At 37.8% G+C, this 18,947-nt stretch overlaps 1 protein-coding gene across 5 annotated transcripts in view; it reads left to right on the top strand.

Moving 5' to 3' along the window:
* TRPS1 (transcriptional repressor GATA binding 1) overlaps positions 1–18,947 on the top strand; it is a 220,077-nt gene that overhangs the window by 193,588 nt on the left and 7,542 nt on the right. For all 5 annotated transcript variants that reach the window (XM_081116453.1, XM_081116451.1, XM_081116450.1 and 2 more), the window contains one exon: positions 16,491–16,613. In XM_081116453.1, the coding sequence (XP_080972579.1) occupies positions 16,491–16,613 (123 nt within the window). The remainder of the gene's footprint in view (positions 1–16,490; positions 16,614–18,947) is intronic.

Raw genomic sequence — 18,947 nt, 5'->3', positions numbered from 1 at the left:
GGGAGAGAGATTCGTGCTTCTCATTTGCTGTAGCATTTAGAAGCACAGGAGTCATAAAATCTCAAGATTGAGACATGTCTGCTTGCCTGCGTCGTTCTTAATTGCTTTGTGTATATTTACCTTACTTCCCTTCAAAATTATAAACACTTCAAAGGCACTGAACTTTTCTTACATGAGGTGATAATTTAAAGTAATAAGACGTTTATAAATAAACAGACCAGAACTTATACCAAGTGAATGTAGACTTTCAAAACCACCACCTGAGGAAGCTGCCAATTTACTCAGGTTTTGCTGACTTTGGAGAGAACATTGTTGTAAGTCTTTAGAATAATGATCACCACCAGTTTTTGAGCCATGAGATCACACCGGTGATTTGCTAGGCACATCTGATTTTTACTAAAAGGGACGCTACTGGGACTAATGGTCAAGCCAGTCAGAACCCTGAGTCCCCTGAGGGGCTCTGATACTCCAGGTGGCCCAGGTCCACACTGAGCCCCCCCTAGAGCCACCGCCACCCAGCCAGGAAGGGCAGCACCTGGCCTCGGGAGGGTGGCTTGGATTCGACTCCTGCACTGAAACCAGCTCTGCTTCTGCGTCTGCTCAGTGTCCGTGCCATCCTGGTTGGTTATATGTTTTAATATCACCCTTGGATACCACCAAGGTGGTTCTGCCACCATATTCATCAGCTGCAGACTAAATAACTTATGCTTTTCTCCAGAAATTTAGATCTTCTGTCACTGAGAAAACCAGTGTAATGAATATTATGAATATATCCCTCTGAGAAACTTTGGAAGTAGACATAGACCTATGAGTCTAGACTCAGGGGCCTTTGTCATCTTTGTATAATAGAAAGTGATTAGCAGTTGTATTGAAAATAATAGATGAATAATCTGTATTCAATGAGCAAATAAGAGTGTGTGTGCTCTGCTCTTCAGTGTGCTGTGGTGTCTTGAGCTTTCTGATTTTGTGGGAAGCAGAGTTTTCATTTCTGCTCCTAACAGAAGAGAGGAGGCAAAGTTTATCAAACACGAATTTCTAAAGGGAGAAAGTCCTTCCTTTATTGATTAAATATCAGACATTTAGGTTGTAACTTTTTTCCTTCCCTGTCTGCTACTTCTGCAAGCCAAGAAGATTTCACCAGGTAATAAACATTCAAAGCAATGAAGGGGTGGAGAAGGCAGTGTGCACTGGTTGCTAAGGAAAATCTAAATCAACTTAGAAGGACGCTGAAGGAAACCAATGTTCATGGCTTGGACCAAAATGAATTTTAATTGGGTTCTAGTGGAAAATTATACCAATATTGCCAAGTTAAAAAGTATATATTTATCTGATAATAGAATCATGTCCAATCATTTAACCTATGAACTGAAAAATATATCTTCACAATAATCATTTAAATTTTATGAATCTTAACTGGCAAAGGTAATTCTTTTTAAACTAAACATAAAGATACTGTCTGTGTTACAATAGTTTAGTGTAAATGATTTTCATACACTATTAAAGCAAAACCTCCCCGCTAATATTCAGGGGTTTATTACAGTAGCATATTGCATAGTAAAATAAAGTTAAAGAACGAGTCAGCTTCCAGAAGTCCCTCTTTCGTAAGTAAATATTGTTTCCAGAATTTGTTTTGAGATATGAATTTCAGAATTATAACAGAAGACCAAATATTTTAATAATTTTATTATATTCAGACTACCAATATTGTATTCTCCATCATGGATTTGTCTAAAGTTTTCTCTTATATTAAAATAAACCACGTAGAATCACCAGTGCAAAATATATCTGTCTGCGTATACAAACACACAAATGTGAGCAGGAATACCTATCTTCTGGCTTAATTGCCAGGCTGTGTATGGGCATTATGCATGCTTAATTATTAGCAGCAAGAGAAAGCTTAGCGTTATACAATAATCATTTTGAAATAATCCTTAATCTATGCAAGTTGAAAAGATTCTGACATCAGGAGCCCTAAACAGCTGCCCTGAGCAAAATAGACACTGCTTTCTTTTAAAGTTGAAAAGGAGAAAGGTAACAATTATCCCTGAGACACTGGAAACATTTCTGATTTTTTTTTTTCTTCTCGAATGCCTTCACCTCTAGTAAAAAAGAACAGCGCGCTCGGGTTGTGTCAGACAGTGGCCGACCCTTAGCAGCAGCTGTCAGATGCACAGAGTGACTGCATCAGGAGTGGAAATGACATTAGGAGTCGCTTTCCTCGTGGGCCTTTAACACTGTGCTACAATTTGTTATTTGTCTGAAGTACTTTCTTGAATTTTAAGTCAAGATGCCATGTAGAGCCAACGCAGAAAAATAATACTCAGACCTAACCGCCTCTACAAGCTTAAACTTGATTCAGAATTGAGCAGGGGTGGAAGCCACGACTGTTGAACATTCGCTCTTCCCTCTTTTTCCTTCCCCCAAACCTAGTGTTGCTTTTTATCAAGAAGATCATTCTGAGGAAGACCAGTGTTTCACTTAAATCTAACTACTTATTTAGTTGCTACATTAAATATACTCGATTTAGATGTATTTTTAGCATCGACTAAAAATCTTTTTTGCCCTGGAAGAAATTTAGAAAAACATTTCCCTGAGATTGTCTAACTTAATCCTGATTTATATTTAGTTTTAAACAGTAAAAACCTGGAGAGAGCCTTAGTAACCAGACTCTAAACACACCACAATCCGCAGTGAGCATATAATGGCATCCACTCAGTGGTGGGGATTTGCAGATCAGGACATTCAAAGGAATTGCTTTTCCATTTTTAATAATCATACCTTCGTATGTTAATGAACTCAAGTCATGGTGATGTTTTCAGATTCTTTCTACATCATTTCTTTAACCGGTCACAAATGTTTGTAATACTTCAGTGTTCTCTGAGTTTCAAAATGACTCGCTCAGATAGGAGCTCATATTATTTTTCCATTTCTGATCCCTCCCATCCCCCACTGTTACCAAGAAAACTCATGCTTTAGTAAAAATCAGTCTATTTTCATGCTTTAAAAAAAAAAAAGTCAAGTTCAAGAAAGAATAGCACAGCTGTTCAAGATGTCATATCTTATAAAACAAATCTATTAGGAAGGTCAAATCCTGGAAGGGGTCAAGTTAATGATGTAAGTGGAATAATTTGGTCATTTTCTGAAATTTGTGAACCTACAACATAAAAGTCCTGCATTAGATGGACTAATTAGCTAAATCTCTGCTAATAGTGATTTTCTTCTTTTTTAAAAGTTAGGACTTTTATGTTTACCTTTTTTTTTTTTTTTGTAAATGTGAATTGCTTTGAATTTTAGTCTGGTACCAATCAGTCCATTCTGTTTATTTTTGAATTTTTGCCTTCATTTGGGATTGATATAAAGGAAGATGACTATTTCCATTTTTATTTGCCAAGGAGAGGGGAATATATAGATATAAATATAGATATAGATGTATATATATATGTAGACACACACACACAATTAATGAAAACAATCTTGGAAATAGGTAGAGAAAGAAGAATAGCAAGTCAAGTGTAGCCACTTACCTTTCCCTTCAGAATACACAAATTTTCAGGGCATGTAATATCTGCAAAAGTTTTTTTTTTAATCATACATAAATTATTTATTCTTCATGAAATTCTACCTGCTGGTTTCTGAAGTTTGATTCATTGATTCTGTCATTACACTTTTTTCATCTACCATTTCATCAGAGAGATTTTATCTTCTAGTCAGATAGAAACCCTTTGACTTGGGGCAGAAGTTTAACTTTCTGTTTTTTAACAGCGGACATTTTAAAATACAAGATGATCAACCCCTGAATTTTTTTAATTATTAAACTGGAAGACCTTGAGGCCACTTTCTTTTTTAAAGGAGATGGGCATGTCTATGCACATACACATATTTTTAAATGTATGTTTGTGTGCATGTGAATGTATTTATATATAAATATATAAATAGAGGATGTCGAATTACAAATGATTGCTTATGGATATAAATTATAGCCAGCACTGAAAATTAATTCTTGTGCAAAGCTTTCTAAGTCTTGTGTAATCTACTAATTAAATATCCATTGTCATGCTTATGATAATGGGTGTAATCTGTGCGATCACACTATATGAAAAGAAGAAAGCTGCCGGCACCTAGAATGAGTAGCATGCATTAGGGAACTGGACCTGCCAGGCATTCCTTTATGTTGGAAAAATCCAATGGCCGCCGATTCCTTCCTCAAATTTTCACTTAGTTTTTGGGATGAGAAGTATGTTTCTTTGATAAACTCATGAATCTCATAAATGTGAATAATTTGCCACTAAACTGGTTCAGGTAATGAAATATTTAAAGGCTTTTGGGAACATAGTCAAAAAATAAAGGAGAGAGAAATCAAGAGAGAAGAGAGCGATATTTGTATTTTTTATATGCATAATTGATATACTTTCTTTAAGACAGTCACATATGTGAGAGTCTTAGGGTCACTATTTATAATTATTTTCATTTTGTAAAGATGAAATAAATATAAGGTATTTGGAATAAGTCGTGTGCATATGTGCATAAAGGTTTAGCTGTAGATGTTGAATTATATATGTATATATGTCAAATGCTCATTCCGTTATTCAGTATCTTCCAAAATCTAATATCTGTTGATACTTAGTATCTTGTGAAATTAAGAAAGAAGGAATTCAGTGGCATCGAATGCCTAATCAGTTCAAGCACGGCATTCAGTATTCACCTGTACATATTACATTTACATTTAACTGAGTGTGTATGTGAATTGAGAGAACTCTACCATAGTAATAAAAATGAATTACAGGGTATCGATGTCTTACTGTCCACCCATTAAAGGCAATAATTATTAAGCTGCCACATAGGATGCTCTTCTAAGTACTCTTATTGCTTCATTTGTTTTCCCAGTCTTTTGTACATGTAATTTTATTTATTCTCAATGCTCCAGGAAACTCATGTGATTTTTTTTCTCCTTAATATAACAACATTGTTGGTATTTTTAGCACCCCCTAACTTATAAAATATAGTATTGCTTTAATGAAAATAAAAGCAGCTAGTGAAATCTCACAAACGTGTTAGTGATGAAATATTTCAGTGGATTCATTTGTGTATGTATACATATACAAACATATACATATACAAACACACAACGTCTGCCACTTCTGCTAGTTCTGCAAATTGCTCAGAAACTCAAGCAAACAAAGCTTATTCATTTTTTTCTTCTGTCATATAATATAGAGTCTAAATATGGCACAGAATTTATTAATTTTCTTCTCGATTTCACAAAAGTGAAACTGTTTTCAATCTGAGTCCTGTTTTCTGTGACAGTGCCTACCATTTATATCTCCTGAATAAAGCTGTACTTAAAGTATAATCCTTGGTTCACACATTGTATGTGTACACACACACACACACATTTTTAACAGAATGTTTATTGAAATTAGCAGCATCCTCTCTTCTGAGAGAGGTCAGTTCAATTAATTTGTCATGAATTAAATGCCTACTATGTGCAATGCACTGATAATACAAAGAATAATGGGCCCTTCCTTCGGAAGCCTCTGGTTCTCTGGGAGTGACTTGCATATGTAAATAATTGGAATCCAGCCCTCTATACCCTGTACCTAAATGGTGAGAAAGCAGAGCTAATTGATGATTCAGTAGTAAGTGAAAAGCTAAGGCAGAATTGGTGTCCTAATGTTCCAAAACCAAGCTTGCACACTGAAAAGAAAGTACCTCTTATGAAGAATAATGTTGATATATAGGGTGTCCCAAACAATGTATACACACACTTTGAATAATTATAAAGGCAGTGTTTATTAAAATACATTTCATTTTCAAAATTGAGCTATCAGCTGGTAAAGTGTATATACATTTTAGGGAGACATCCTGTATTTGGGGTAAATTTGTAAATGTGGAATAGCACAGGAAAATAACTAAATCATCTTGGGGCAGTCTTTTTTTTTCTTTCCTCTCATGTGTTTTAAATTTCAGCTTCTCTCAGAATCTTTTTAAAAGATACTTTTATTTTAACAGCTCAGTAATTGATGGTGTTTCTTTTTTAATTCATATTTCTTCACAGTAGGGAGAAATGTTATTTATTTTAGGCAAATCACTTAAAAATTAATTTGGGATAACTTCTTCTTTTAGTCTATTTGCATTTTCTGCCGAAGTTGTGAACAGTTAATAATGTTGGTCTGGACGATATAAACATGAGGCAGGAGGAACTAAATGTTAGGCAAGTTAGTTGCTCCATTATGTTTTCAGAGCCCCTCTTATGAAATAAAATCCCACTCGCCAGGAGTTTCGTATCTCAGGATGTGCTTGCTGCCAGGCCGCAGTATTGGTTTCCTGATTTTTTTTGTTGTTGTTCGACTTACAAAAATGATTTTAACTGTTCCTTTTGGTCGGAATGACTGAGGAGTCGTCTCAAGGGTGCTTGATGCAGTGAGGTAGTTCTGCACTGGTATGTGATACCGTGTGATTAACAAACTCCAGAGCACACAGAAAGCTGGGCTCACGTCAGGTTATTAAGTGCGGTTCCCTACCCAAGACCATGTGCTGCCTCGCTGATATGGTGGTGCTGCAGGGGAATCTATACATACATAGTCATATATACATACATATGCACATATGCATTGCACATATGTATACATGTGTGTATAAAAGCGAGACAATCATTGCTTTCTTCGTGAGCAGCTGCAGCCAGCCCACTAACGGACGTGCCGAAGCAGAAGCTGGCCGCACAGGCCCTGCGTTCGTTTTCACAGATGGCACTGCAGACAGGTTGGTAATGGAAAAGGAAGTCGTGTACGTGAGCTATTCGGAGGGGGTGGCCGGCAGGGGGACAGCCCAGCACAGTACTTTCCTGTGTAATTGACTGTGTGAGCTATTGAAGAAGCCGGCTTCCCATGAAGGATCTCAGTTATTACAAAATTACATCATGATCGTTAAGGAAACTCCTAAGTCCAAGTTGTCTTTTTGAAATAACGTTATTAAAACTTTCAAAATCAGCTGAGATTTTCCTGTCTGCACAGTCCCCCTGTAATGAAATCATCCGCTCGGGGTTGGTTTTGACCCGTCGCGCTCGCAGAGTTCTTATTTAGAGACACGTCTTCCATTCGAACAGTGGCATGACTGCTAGGCCCTTATGTTAACAATTGGAACTGGAAAGGTATGTTAAATACCTACGATTTTATGTGTCCCAAGGAAATATAAAGTTGAATAAAAATGAGATAATATTTTTAAAGAATTTTTTTATAGATTCAAAAGTTAAATGAAGTTCAACTTCATTTCCCTGAACCACCCCCCCCATATTTAAAAGTCCTAGAAGGTGATATGCTACGGGAAGTATTCCCAGTATCATCTTGTCAAGTGTTTAGTGAGTTGTATCTTTGGTAACAGGGCCACTTGTTGACGCCTTTGCAGTCTCTTAACATGCTTCTTAACTTGTTTTGAACTTCAGTATATTTAACTCTATATTTCCATAAGGTTTCTGTTGTTGTTTAAGTGGAAAAAAGCAGCAGTTACCATCTTTCTGCTGAGCGGACTACAGGCTGTGCTTTAGCATCCAGGCCTCTCAACTTGTGAGAAGTGTTGAGATGAAGTATATTTTGGTCTTTGCTGTTCTGTAATGAAATGGAAACTATGCCCCACGTGAAGTGTCCAAGTCAACTCCATAGGTGGATGAAGAACATATATTTTTATATATAATAATGGGGGGGAATGTTTTAGGGGAAGCATAAATATATTCACATGATCTCAGTCTGAGGATTTTGGTAAAATACCTCGTCTTTGAAATTGGCAGTATTTTATCTTGAATAATGATGATATCACACATTTCAAAAGGTCTCTGTCAGAGAAAATACAAATCTGTAAAGTAAATTTAGTAAATTGTTACCTGCACATACGTATTTATAGAACTTGTCGAAACCCCAGTGCCATTTTTACTGCCCCATGTCTATCCAAGGCAAATGTAAAAGCAGAGAGATCCTAGCTCGCAGCTGCCCTCCCCTGCAACTGGCATTAGTAGGGGCTAAGTTAATGGTGTCACTAATTTCTGTTTTTCAGCAGAGGTTTATTTCACATACATTTTTTTCTTTCTTTCTTGAGATGGCTGGATCAAAACATGTGTCCTGTGCCCACCCTGCTCCCCCACCACTGCTTCTCCATCAGCCAAACACTGTGTTCCTCTGGCTATGACTGTGTCTATCTACCTCAAAACAGATCGTTGCCATATCTGATCAAGGATGAGTCATTTCTTTCTGGTACCTCAAAACTTACTTAATTTTGATCAGCTGTAGTAGGGTAGTTTGAAGAGATAAGGGTCCTTCAAAGCCAAGCTATGGTGAAATATTTTTGGTAAAAATTCCCCAATCGCCTCTTTAGTAATAGGGCCTGAAACATGGTTAAGAGCTGTGGCCCTGAAGCGAGAGAGACCTGGGTTAGCATCTTAGCCCTACTATTTAGCAATTGAAGAATGTTTCTAAGCTTCAGTTTTCTCATCTGTAAAGTGGAAGGAATAATGATAATAATAATGATAATAATAATAATACCTGTCTCTTAGGATCATTTTGAAGATGTCAGATAATGAAACTAAGCCTAGAGTATATTATCCTACACATAATAACTACTTGGTAAATATTAGATGTATGTTAGTTATTATTAAGACAGAGACACAAAGTACTCAAACAAGAAAATTGTACCAGATCATTGATTCATAAATGGTGTTTAGAATACAGTCCTGTTTTTCCCAGATTTAGAGACTAGGATGTATTTTTGACACTAGCTAAGTCAAAGAATCATTCTCAGCATTTTACCTCATCAAACATAAGTGGGACAATAATATCTGATAACTCACTTTGAACCTAAATTAGAATAATATATGTGAGGGGTTCTTAAATTTGGGATCCATGGGCACTCAGATCCATTCAAAATCTTTGGATACATTTTGTAAAGGACATTCTTTTCAACAGCCTGACATTGCTTGAAAAGTATTTTACATATTTTTCCTGGGAGAGGGTCATAAATGTTATCAAAAGATGTTATGACTCCCAAGAATGTTTCTTAATTTCTCCATTAAGAAATCATTAGTATATATGTAAATAAATGCCTTGAGGATGGTAATATTTCATGTACCAGTTATCTGTTAGCTGATATGAAAAGAATTACGGATTATTATTTGGTGTTTTCTGTTTTTCAGAATAACCATCATCATTATTATCTATCATAAGGGCAACCCTTTTAAAAAAAAATAACTTATCTGTCTCTTGAATTAAGTGTTTAGAAGTTAAGCCCTTTGGGCTTTAGGCTTTTACTAAAACAAGTCTCTACTTTATCACCAAGATTTTTATTTTTTATAATGTGAAGAATTCCCGTAATAAATATGTTTACAAAGTATGTTGTTTAAATAAAATGTGCAATAAATTTATTAGAACAGAATCAAGATCTTGTATTCCCATGCTGAAGTTTTCTTAGGAGGTACTAAAATTGTTTAACTGTGCTTCCAAAAAGCTTTTTTCTTTCCTTTTTAGTGTCAGGTTTTGGCACAGGCATAAAAGAAAGTCCCCGTAGAGCAACTCTCCAACCATTGTTATATCTGAAGGTGAAAATGGATCCATGGTGGCAGAAATTGAATCAGTAAGAGACTTGAGTAGTTCTTTTGACAATAATGACTTTCACGTGGAATGAAAAAAGACAGTGCAGACGTAAATTTTCAACCATATTTTTAGCTGTCCAGATATGTAGTGCTGTAAAGGCAGAGCATTATTATAGAAACAGTATGGATTAGAACTCCAAAGGTCTGTGTTTTTCTAGTCCTGTCTGTTATGGAATCTGTGTATGACATTGTATGTTTGGTTTGCTCCTTACCAAATATATGGGACAAGTGAAAAGAATGGAGATGTGATTCTTTAGACCTGTAATGGGACTTTATCTTTGTGACAAATTTCTAAGTTCTGCAGATTTGAAGAATCCATATGAATAATTTAAAAGTATAAGATAACTGTGAAATCTTGATTTTCCGGTGTCCTACTCCAAGAGTCACCAATTACATCTCAGAAGAAATGGAGCTAATAGCGTCTTTAGCACACTAGCATTTCCTGGCAACTCTTGTGTGGTGACGTGTCAGTGGAATAAGTCTCAGGCACATTTGTACCTGGGTACAACGTATGATTACTAGAGCATGTATTGCCTCATGTCCTGGAACAGAAGTTGTTCCATTGCTCCTAGCCAGGGATGTCAGTTTTGTTTACACTGGTCTCCATTATCATTGCTGATGTGTTGAGGAAGTGAATTTAATAATCAGGGTAAACAGGTTTTGTTTCCAAGCTCTGAGATAGGTGATTATGAGATGGGTGCTTGGCTGAACCTTGGAGAATCTCTTTAGTCGTCTGGCAAGAAATCTGAGGGCAAAGAGGGCTGTTTCAAGTCAGGCAGAGACTTGCTGTACAGCCCATTTCAACGGATTCTTCACAATTTTATTCAGAACAAAAGTCAGCCAAGATATTGGTAACTATTGTTTTCTGCTGGCAGAGTTCTTCCCCTGACTCTTGCTAAAATATTGGCCAACCTGTGCTTCTGATAAAATTCTGACTATTGATTTAAAGGCGTTCATTGCAAGCCACCGTCTATTTTTACATGTTTCTAGTGCTACTTTCTATTTATTCTTTAGGGTCTGCTGAGGTGTAGTCTAGCTGATTAATTCTATATTGAGGAAACGGGGGGGATATGGCCTTCTCTGTTTTTTAGAGGTGAATACTAGTGATAATGACTAAAATAATATTCGTCAGTTATTCGTCAGTTATTGAATGGTTTGCTATATATCTGATAGTAATCAACACATTATTTAACTCATGGCAACTGGTAGTTAACAGAACAATAGTATTGACAGGACGTTCGTACTGATGGGACTAAGCGAGTGTCAACTTGTTTCCAAAATAATTCGACTGTTACCCGTATTTGAGCACAGAGAGTGAGCCCTTTGATTATTAGATAAAACATTCAGCCTTTACATGAGATTTATTCATGGGAAACACTTTGGCTTCTTCAGAAAAGTTTCCATATAATTTACATGAATTACACTGTCAGTCTTCGTGAACAATCTCAGTTTGTGTCATGTTAACTTCACACTTAGTGTGTTTTTAGCTGATTCTACTGGAAACTCTGAGAGCACAGACCTTGTTTGTTGTATACGTCACTGTAACCCCAGCTTCTAGCACAGTGCCAGGCACATGGTGGACATTCAAGAGCTGTTCCCAGAACTGAACTGAATTACAGTTACCGCAGAAGTTTTATTGCTGCAAAATTATTCCTGAAGGTTCTGTCGTGGCCATCTGTGTGCATTTCTATAAAATGAAGTTCACAGAGGATTCTTAATTTCTATGTTTATTCGATTATATTATCTAAAGAGTTAAAATATTTGATGTACATCCAGATTAAAAGCACACATATCAGATTTCAGATTGATTCAATTTAAAATGGCTAAGATATAAAACCATAAAAAAAGTGAGTAAATAATCTTCCTATCAAGGCTTATTATATGATTACATGGTTTCAGTATGGTTCCTACTCATAGAAAATCATTTTAAAGGATCATGTCTGCAAAATTCCTTCAGCAGTGGGGGCTTTTAATATTTTGGAGATGAACATTCTTGGCTCTAAATGTTAAGCCACTTGGATGAATGATTCAATCAGATTCACTATGAATTAATCAAGTGAAATCAGTTCTTTGTTAATAATGAAATCTGAAAACCTTAAAGTGTTTGTTTCTGACTGATCTTCAAATAATAAAATAAGCAATATAAACAGCTGAACCAATTTAAAACTTAAAAAAAAAAATTTCTTTTGCTGAAAGCACATCTGGTTTTACCAGCACATATGCCATGGCTCAACCCAGAGTGACACATAAATAACTAATTTAAGTCCCTGGTAAGAAAAACTTGAGTCGGAAGTTTTGAGAAAAATCTAACGATAGTGATACCATACAGTGGTTAGCTGTGCGCCTTAAGACTGAATAATTTTTAGATAGTTATTTACTCATTATACTTCTTGGTGCTCCACAGCAGGGAAATAAATTATGTTGGATTTAAAGTGTATTTATATTAAAAGACGGGTGTGTCCATCATTTTTTATTTCAAATCAGGATTGTCCAAATTCATCACCCATTGCTGTTGTAAAAATCAGTATTGTGGTTATAATACACTTGAAATGTAGAAAGGAAACAAGAGAGCCAAAGAATTCTCAGTAATTACCACCGAAAAGCGCTTGCCGGGCCGGTCACTGGACTGGCCTCCAGATTCCCTGCAGTTCACTGCGCCTACCACCGTCCTCCCTTTCACACAGGAAAGGAACCGGCCAACAGAAATAGCAGGGAGGCAACACAGAGGCGACCCGACAGTCGACAAACTATTAAAACTTCAAAAAAAAAAGTTTCTTGAATTGTTGATTCTGGGATTTTCTCTGCAGAAGTTTTCAGTTGAGGGGACTTTCATGTAGATTTGGGTTTTCAGCCGACTTTCCTTCCCTCTCCCCCTCGGTGAGCCGCAGAGAAGTGCAGGGCACGCTTGGAGGAGGTCAGAGGCAGAGGACACTGTGACTGTGTGTTGCTTGGGGGGGACAAGTGCAGCTTTCGCCCTGCCCCCGAGAACAGTAAGGACGGAGCTGACATGCCTCCCAGGGTTGCCCTAGCCACTTAGTCCCATCGTTTCCTCTCCCAGAAGTGTTCCTGTCCATATGCTGTGCTCCATCTCCCTCCACCGCAAGGTCATGCGTTTGCAAATTATTAGTAACTCTTCAAAAAGCCGGTAGGCAAAGGAAGCGCACTCGGGATAGTGTTTAACCTACACATGCACATAGAGAACCGTCAGCGATGTGTGACTGCAGTGATGTTTATAAAGGAGAGTTGGGGCTTCGTTCTACCTGACCTGGTACCCTCAGGACCTAGCAGGTGTCTGGCTTCAGCTGTTTCTCAAAAATAAGTGTGGGATGTAGGATTGGAAAATTGAATCTCTTGATTTTATTTTCTACATCATTAGCCAACTCTGCCCAACTGCAGATAAATTTGTCAATCCGAAGGGGAGCCATTTAAAAGGGAAATCATTTTTAAAAAATTTTTTCTCCCCAAAAAATAGGAGTGTCTGCCAATGATAAAAATAATACCTGGAGAGATTATCTCCAACTTTCTTAATGTTTAACTGTGCAAGACAGAGCACTGTCCTAGGTACTTATTACTTAGAATATTTGATGACTGTTAGGAGACAGGATTTCTGTCCTTTACAAACAGAGTGGAAAGGAGAAGGGCACAATATTTTAAAACTCTGTCATGCGTGATAATCTGTGAATGAAATAAGGTCGTTAGTGCCTTAACAAGGCCAAACTTGTTTTGAAAAAGCAGGGCAGGGGAAACTTCTGTTCTGCTTTCCTTTGGCCACAGACTGTTTCTCTGCACTGGGCTAAGGGTGTTGGTAACTTGGAAAAGATACGCCTTACTGGATTCAGCCAGGTTGCCTTATACAGGTCAGGGCTCTCGTCACTGTGGTAGCTGAGGGCGATGTAACAGAGTTCTGTGATTCTGTGGTCACAGCTAAGGACATTCACTTCTCCCACCTTCTCTGCTGCTTGCAGTGCCTACCAAAGCGATAAACGTGTGTAGATGGGAGGGAACTTAATGGGTGAAATATCTCACCTGCCTCCCACTCTCCACCCCCACACAAGCACACTCCTCTGGAGTTGTAGGTGTGAACACTTAGATATTTCACTCTGACTCAACTTTCCATTCTCAGAGTTGATAAGATTGACACAGATGAAATACATTTGATAATACGTTTTAAGCATATCTAAAATGTCTAATAAGTAGATTAAGAAGATAAAACCAAACTATCAAAATGTTTTTCTCTTACAAAACAAATAGTTGAGTCCCCTTGACAAATGGCTAACTTATTGAGCACTTACTACAATCCCTTGTACTGTTTTAATTGCATCCATTCCCCTCCCTCCTTAATACTCACAGCAGCTCACATTTTAAAGGGAGAAATTTAAGCATTGAAAGATTAAGTAACTTGCCCAAAGTTGTACCCAGCAAAAGGCAGAAACATGTCTTGAATACAAGTAGTCTGACTCCTAAATCTGGTTATGAACCTCCCGGCCACACTGACTCTGAGAAAGTGACTCCAGAGTATTCCTGATGTATTTCCAATAAGATTTGGCTTACCTAAAATATACCAGCCTTTATTGGAGCGTAAGTGCTGCTTAAAGCAACCTATGCCTGTGGAAACCAGGGCTGTAATTTCAGGATTTTCCCCCTAACTAATGGAGGGCATTTTCTTTGCAAGAGAAGTAAGCACAAAATTGGGCAAGGATTGAAACGCTCTCTGAAACCAGGATTACACCCACTTTGGCAAGCTGTGTCAAGCACCCAGGGCAGAAGGAAAGAAAAGCAGGCTGGAGTGAATTGTTGGTTACACATTCAAATTTGAGCCTCTGCCATATATGTGGGTTAGTTTCCAAATGGACATTTACATCGCCTTTATGTGAATCAAGTTGGCATTTATTTGCCAAACGCGTTAGTATTTAGAGCTAGGAAAAAGACAGCATGGCCCCAGGGAAATTTCACAATTATAACCTAACTAGGCTCCCCAGGTTACTTCAGATAAAGGAGGCCCCAGAGTGTTTGATAAACACAACCTCTAATAGTTCATTGATTTTTCAGGAAGCAGCAGTCTCTACTTTTACAGTAGGTCCCTATTGGGACTAGTAGACTGACACCTAATGTTTGCTTGTTGCTCTTACTGATGAGATCTAGAAACTTGAAATACATTCCTGGTCCCTACTTGGTGGTGGGGGGAGATTATCTTTGTGAAAAATCTAGCTTTTATTACATCACCTAAAGTAGCACAACCTGCTACACTAATGAAATCGTGTTCTTGGTTGAAAAGGGCAATTGTTAGCCTGACTTTGTGCTCACTAAAAACATTCCCCAATCTTGTTAAATTATTGCTCTCATTTCAGATTTTTATAGCTGTGCAGCTTACTGGCCCTCATTTCTTTACGTTTCATTCATTTTCCTTGTATTGATGATTAATGGAGGATGTCGAATGTTGGAGTGAGCAGGCATCAGCAATTGCAAGATCATAATTAGTTTAGCTGACGAGGGCCTCTGATAGCACTTGCATCTGGATGGAAAAATTACCCTATAGGGAACTGGCTGCTCACCAGGTCTTTTTAGTGATACATTGTGAAACACCCGATGAATCAAATGCCCTTTCAATGCCAAGAAAGTGTTCCAGTCTTGAAGCCAAAATTATGTCTGCAGAAAGCTTTCCATTTGAAATGTATCAGAGTACAATTATAACCATTGTATTTTCTTGGCAGAGATACCACTCGTCTACAGTATGGACTCAAGTTAAATAAATTGCCTAAATTTTATGAATCCCTGAAATTTTGACTTTACACTGCTCTTAATTTTAAATTTATAACAAAATTGGGTTGCAGCAAGACTTTTTTCCACTCCTTATCTAACGTGCATATTTTATCATTAAGGGCTTTGCTTCGTAGAGAAGGGAGGGCCGAGCTGCAATTCAGGCTGCCTTTTTTTGCAGCAAGAGAATTCCATTTCCTGCCTGTTAGTATTTGCGCCTACAAACACAGCCTGACTTTTGTTTCAGCGAGAGGTTTAATGGAATCATTACTTGATAGCAAGAATGGAACAATCAATACTAATTATCTACTTTTAAGTATCCTTAGATTATTTTTGAATCTGGCGATAACAGAACTCGGCCCACTAAACATCAATTTGTGTTCGGAAATGCTTGTGATTTCCAAGACTGGGTCAAGTAAAATAATTAAATCGCCATCGATGGGACTGTGTGGTCTGGCTTAAGCAGGCTCCTCATCAGGGTTCTCATTACTTCTAGTTGCCTGAAGTTTTCTGCCGGTTCTCCCAGCTTTGGGAAATAGAGGGTGTCCTCTTTCAGGTTTTACGATGACAAACCAAAGAGCTGAACTGAGCGTCTTACATTCTCGTGAACTTATATCACATGAATGACACAGAGTGAGACGCAGGCCGGGGATCATTTTAAGTGGCGTATGTGGTGCCTTCACTCCAAGCTTGACTGGATTTTAGAGCTCAGGTGGCATGCGCCGCTCCTTTGCCAAAGTGGATTAAACCTCTTACCACGTTCTGCCTCCTGACTTTTGTTCTGACGCTTTTCAAAGGTATATTTTCAGGTTCGGCCTCTAGGAGCCATCATTAAGGGCACAAAACCCAAAGTTCAAAAAGTGACAGCGGTTTCTGTGAGAAGCCTTTGGTGTGGCCCACACCTCATCCATCACTGTAGGGTTAATTATAATGAAAATCAGCGGGGCCTATTAAACACAATTGAACCTGACCTCATTACGGGCAGTGTGGTTTTCTACTGTCATTGTTGCCGGCCCCAAGACAAAGCTCCCGGCTCGATTTGGTCCAACTCCAGTGACCATGTGACTCACCTCTGACCTTGTGTTTTTTTTCCCTGTTTCAGAGGCGTAGAGGCTCGGGTGTTTTTTGTGCCAATTGCTTGACCACAAAGACCTCTCTCTGGCGAAAGAATGCAAATGGCGGATATGTGTGCAACGCGTGTGGCCTGTACCAGAAGCTTCACTCGGTAAGAACCTGTCAGCCTGCCGGGAAACGCCTGAGCGAGCGGCCTGCGGTGCGGTGCGGTGCGGTGCGGGGCGGGGCGGTGTGGTGGGGGCCCTCCCTGGCTCGCGGTGCCCGGCCCGCAGTCCCACGCCTGTGACTTCGGGGGAGAGGGCCGTAGGCGCTCTGGGGAGATGCCTCCGAGATCCTTAGTAACGCTTTCTGCTCCTTTTGGTACAAAAAGGGGAAAAGGATCGATTTCTGGGCATTTCACCTAACAGGTACTTGAGCGAATGGCTGTCTGAATTGGCCGAACTTCATTTAGGTAGAAAGACAACCTCCTTAAAAGTTCAAAAAATACATAAGAAGTTATTTTTTTTAAAGAGGACTCTCCCATGGCCAGTGTACAATAGAGAGCAGGGAAAGAAAGCTCATTTTCCTGTTTACCTTTGCAAATTTGCAAGTGTCATCTTGGCTGCTTTGGGGGCTGGAGGTGGCACCTTGAAAAGAGCGGCTCTGAGCTGGAACCCGAAAATGCCAGGTGACTGCAGCACATTGGGTGCATAGTTAGGTGAGGTATCCGGGCCCGAACAGCACACATCCCTGTAGCTAAGGTGCAAATGGTGCTTTGTGTTTTAAGATCTCTAGCTGGCTTCTTTCTGTGGTACCGGAGGACTTCCAGTAATTTCTTTCCAATTTTTAGCTAGAGTCCTATAACAAAATTGAGACTTACAGATTCCCCCATCTGTATATCCATTTGACTTCTTGAAGGATTTTTTTTTTTCTAGTTCAGAAAGTTTATCTGCTGACAAGAGCTGCCTTTAAAAATAGGAATCCTCTATTTAGTAAACAGAAGTCTTTTTCCCTGTGTCTTTTTCATTTTGTTTGGCATTTTACTGTGGCTCTTAGCAGAGCCAGTGGTAGGTTACAGCAGGGGATATGATTTTAGACAAAATGTCCTCATCAGTGGACCATTGGAAGCCCTCTTTAAAAAATAGATGCTGCCAACTATACTAATTAGTGGTAAACTGTGAAAACCTTAGCATGTAGCTAAGAGAAAGGTTTTTCCCACCACCTTACTTTTTTTGAACCTTCACCATTTAATGAGTACTGACATTAATGATTTTAATTGAACTCTGGCCAATCATAGGCCAGGAATTAATTAAGCTGCTGCCTTCCAGCTTATGATCACTTAACTGTGATATAAACTAAACTCTTCTTTTTACAGTTCCTTTTATATTCATCTCTCCAGAGGTGAGATGTGTTCAGTTTCGAGTTTTTCTGAATTAGGAACTTAAATACATAAAGGTGATGCTCACATTTCACGTAAAGACTGCCACAAAAGTTGTGAAAGTTTAAGAAAGGCATTAATGCAAAATTTCTGGCTTCTTTATAAGATAGAGATTAAGTGCTGCATATTTTCAGAATACAAATATGAAATGCTGAAGAAAATAAATGAACATAGCATATCCAAGGGATGTGTCATTTTTATTCTGAAACCAATAATTGAATTGTCAATAACACGTCTGTTATCTTTCTTCCCTTCAAAATACCTTCACGACACGAGAAATACTCCAAAAAGGATTTATATTTATGCTTTATTTAATATGTAAAAGACACTCTCTTGCATTAAGATTCATCCTTTCTAGGAAAAATTCACAAATTACATACTGTATAGATTCATATTTCATGTGGAAATTAGTTCCTGATTTCAGTAAGCTTTTAGAAAAATTAGATTTTAGCCTATTAAAGGTTCATCTAAATTTTTAATCTGTAAATAGGCATTAATTTATTAAACTTATTCTTTTGATTTTTGTAAATCAAAGTTAGAGCTCTTAAGTTTTTATAATAGTCTTATCTATGGATTTCAGTCATAAAATATACATACCTGTTGAACATATCCATAAATACCAATCATATAATGCTTAAGCCAGATATAATACTCAAGCTGAGTAAAAGGCAGCTTTCAATTTAAGTACAGAGAAGTAGGGTTAGAATGAGAGATCGGATACAAATATTTGAACCAAGGCTACAAATGAATTTATATTTTCAACATAAAACAAATGCTTCACCTGTCAACAAGTACCATCTTCCCTACTGAATATAAAATGTTATTAAAGGAAGAGAAATAAAATTGAGAGGTTTAAAAAAAAAACTTCCAGTGATACGGCTTTGATTACTTGAAATCATGATTCTGCCAGTTTGATTTTTTGTGTACTCTGATATTTAATACTTTATATTCACATTTGCAGTTATTTAGAATGTATGTATTAGTCAGCTCTGGCTGTGATAACAGAACACCACAGATGGGGTGGTTTAAACAACAGAAATATATTTTCCCACAGTTCTGGAGGTTGGG

The sequence above is a fragment of the Miniopterus schreibersii genome (assembly GCF_964146895.1).
Source record: "Miniopterus schreibersii genome assembly, chromosome: 17".
In the NCBI taxonomy this organism is placed as follows: Eukaryota; Metazoa; Chordata; class Mammalia; order Chiroptera; family Miniopteridae; genus Miniopterus; species Miniopterus schreibersii.
Note: the sequence above shows the minus strand (reverse complement) of the source record. Positions and strands in the feature narration are given on the sequence as shown.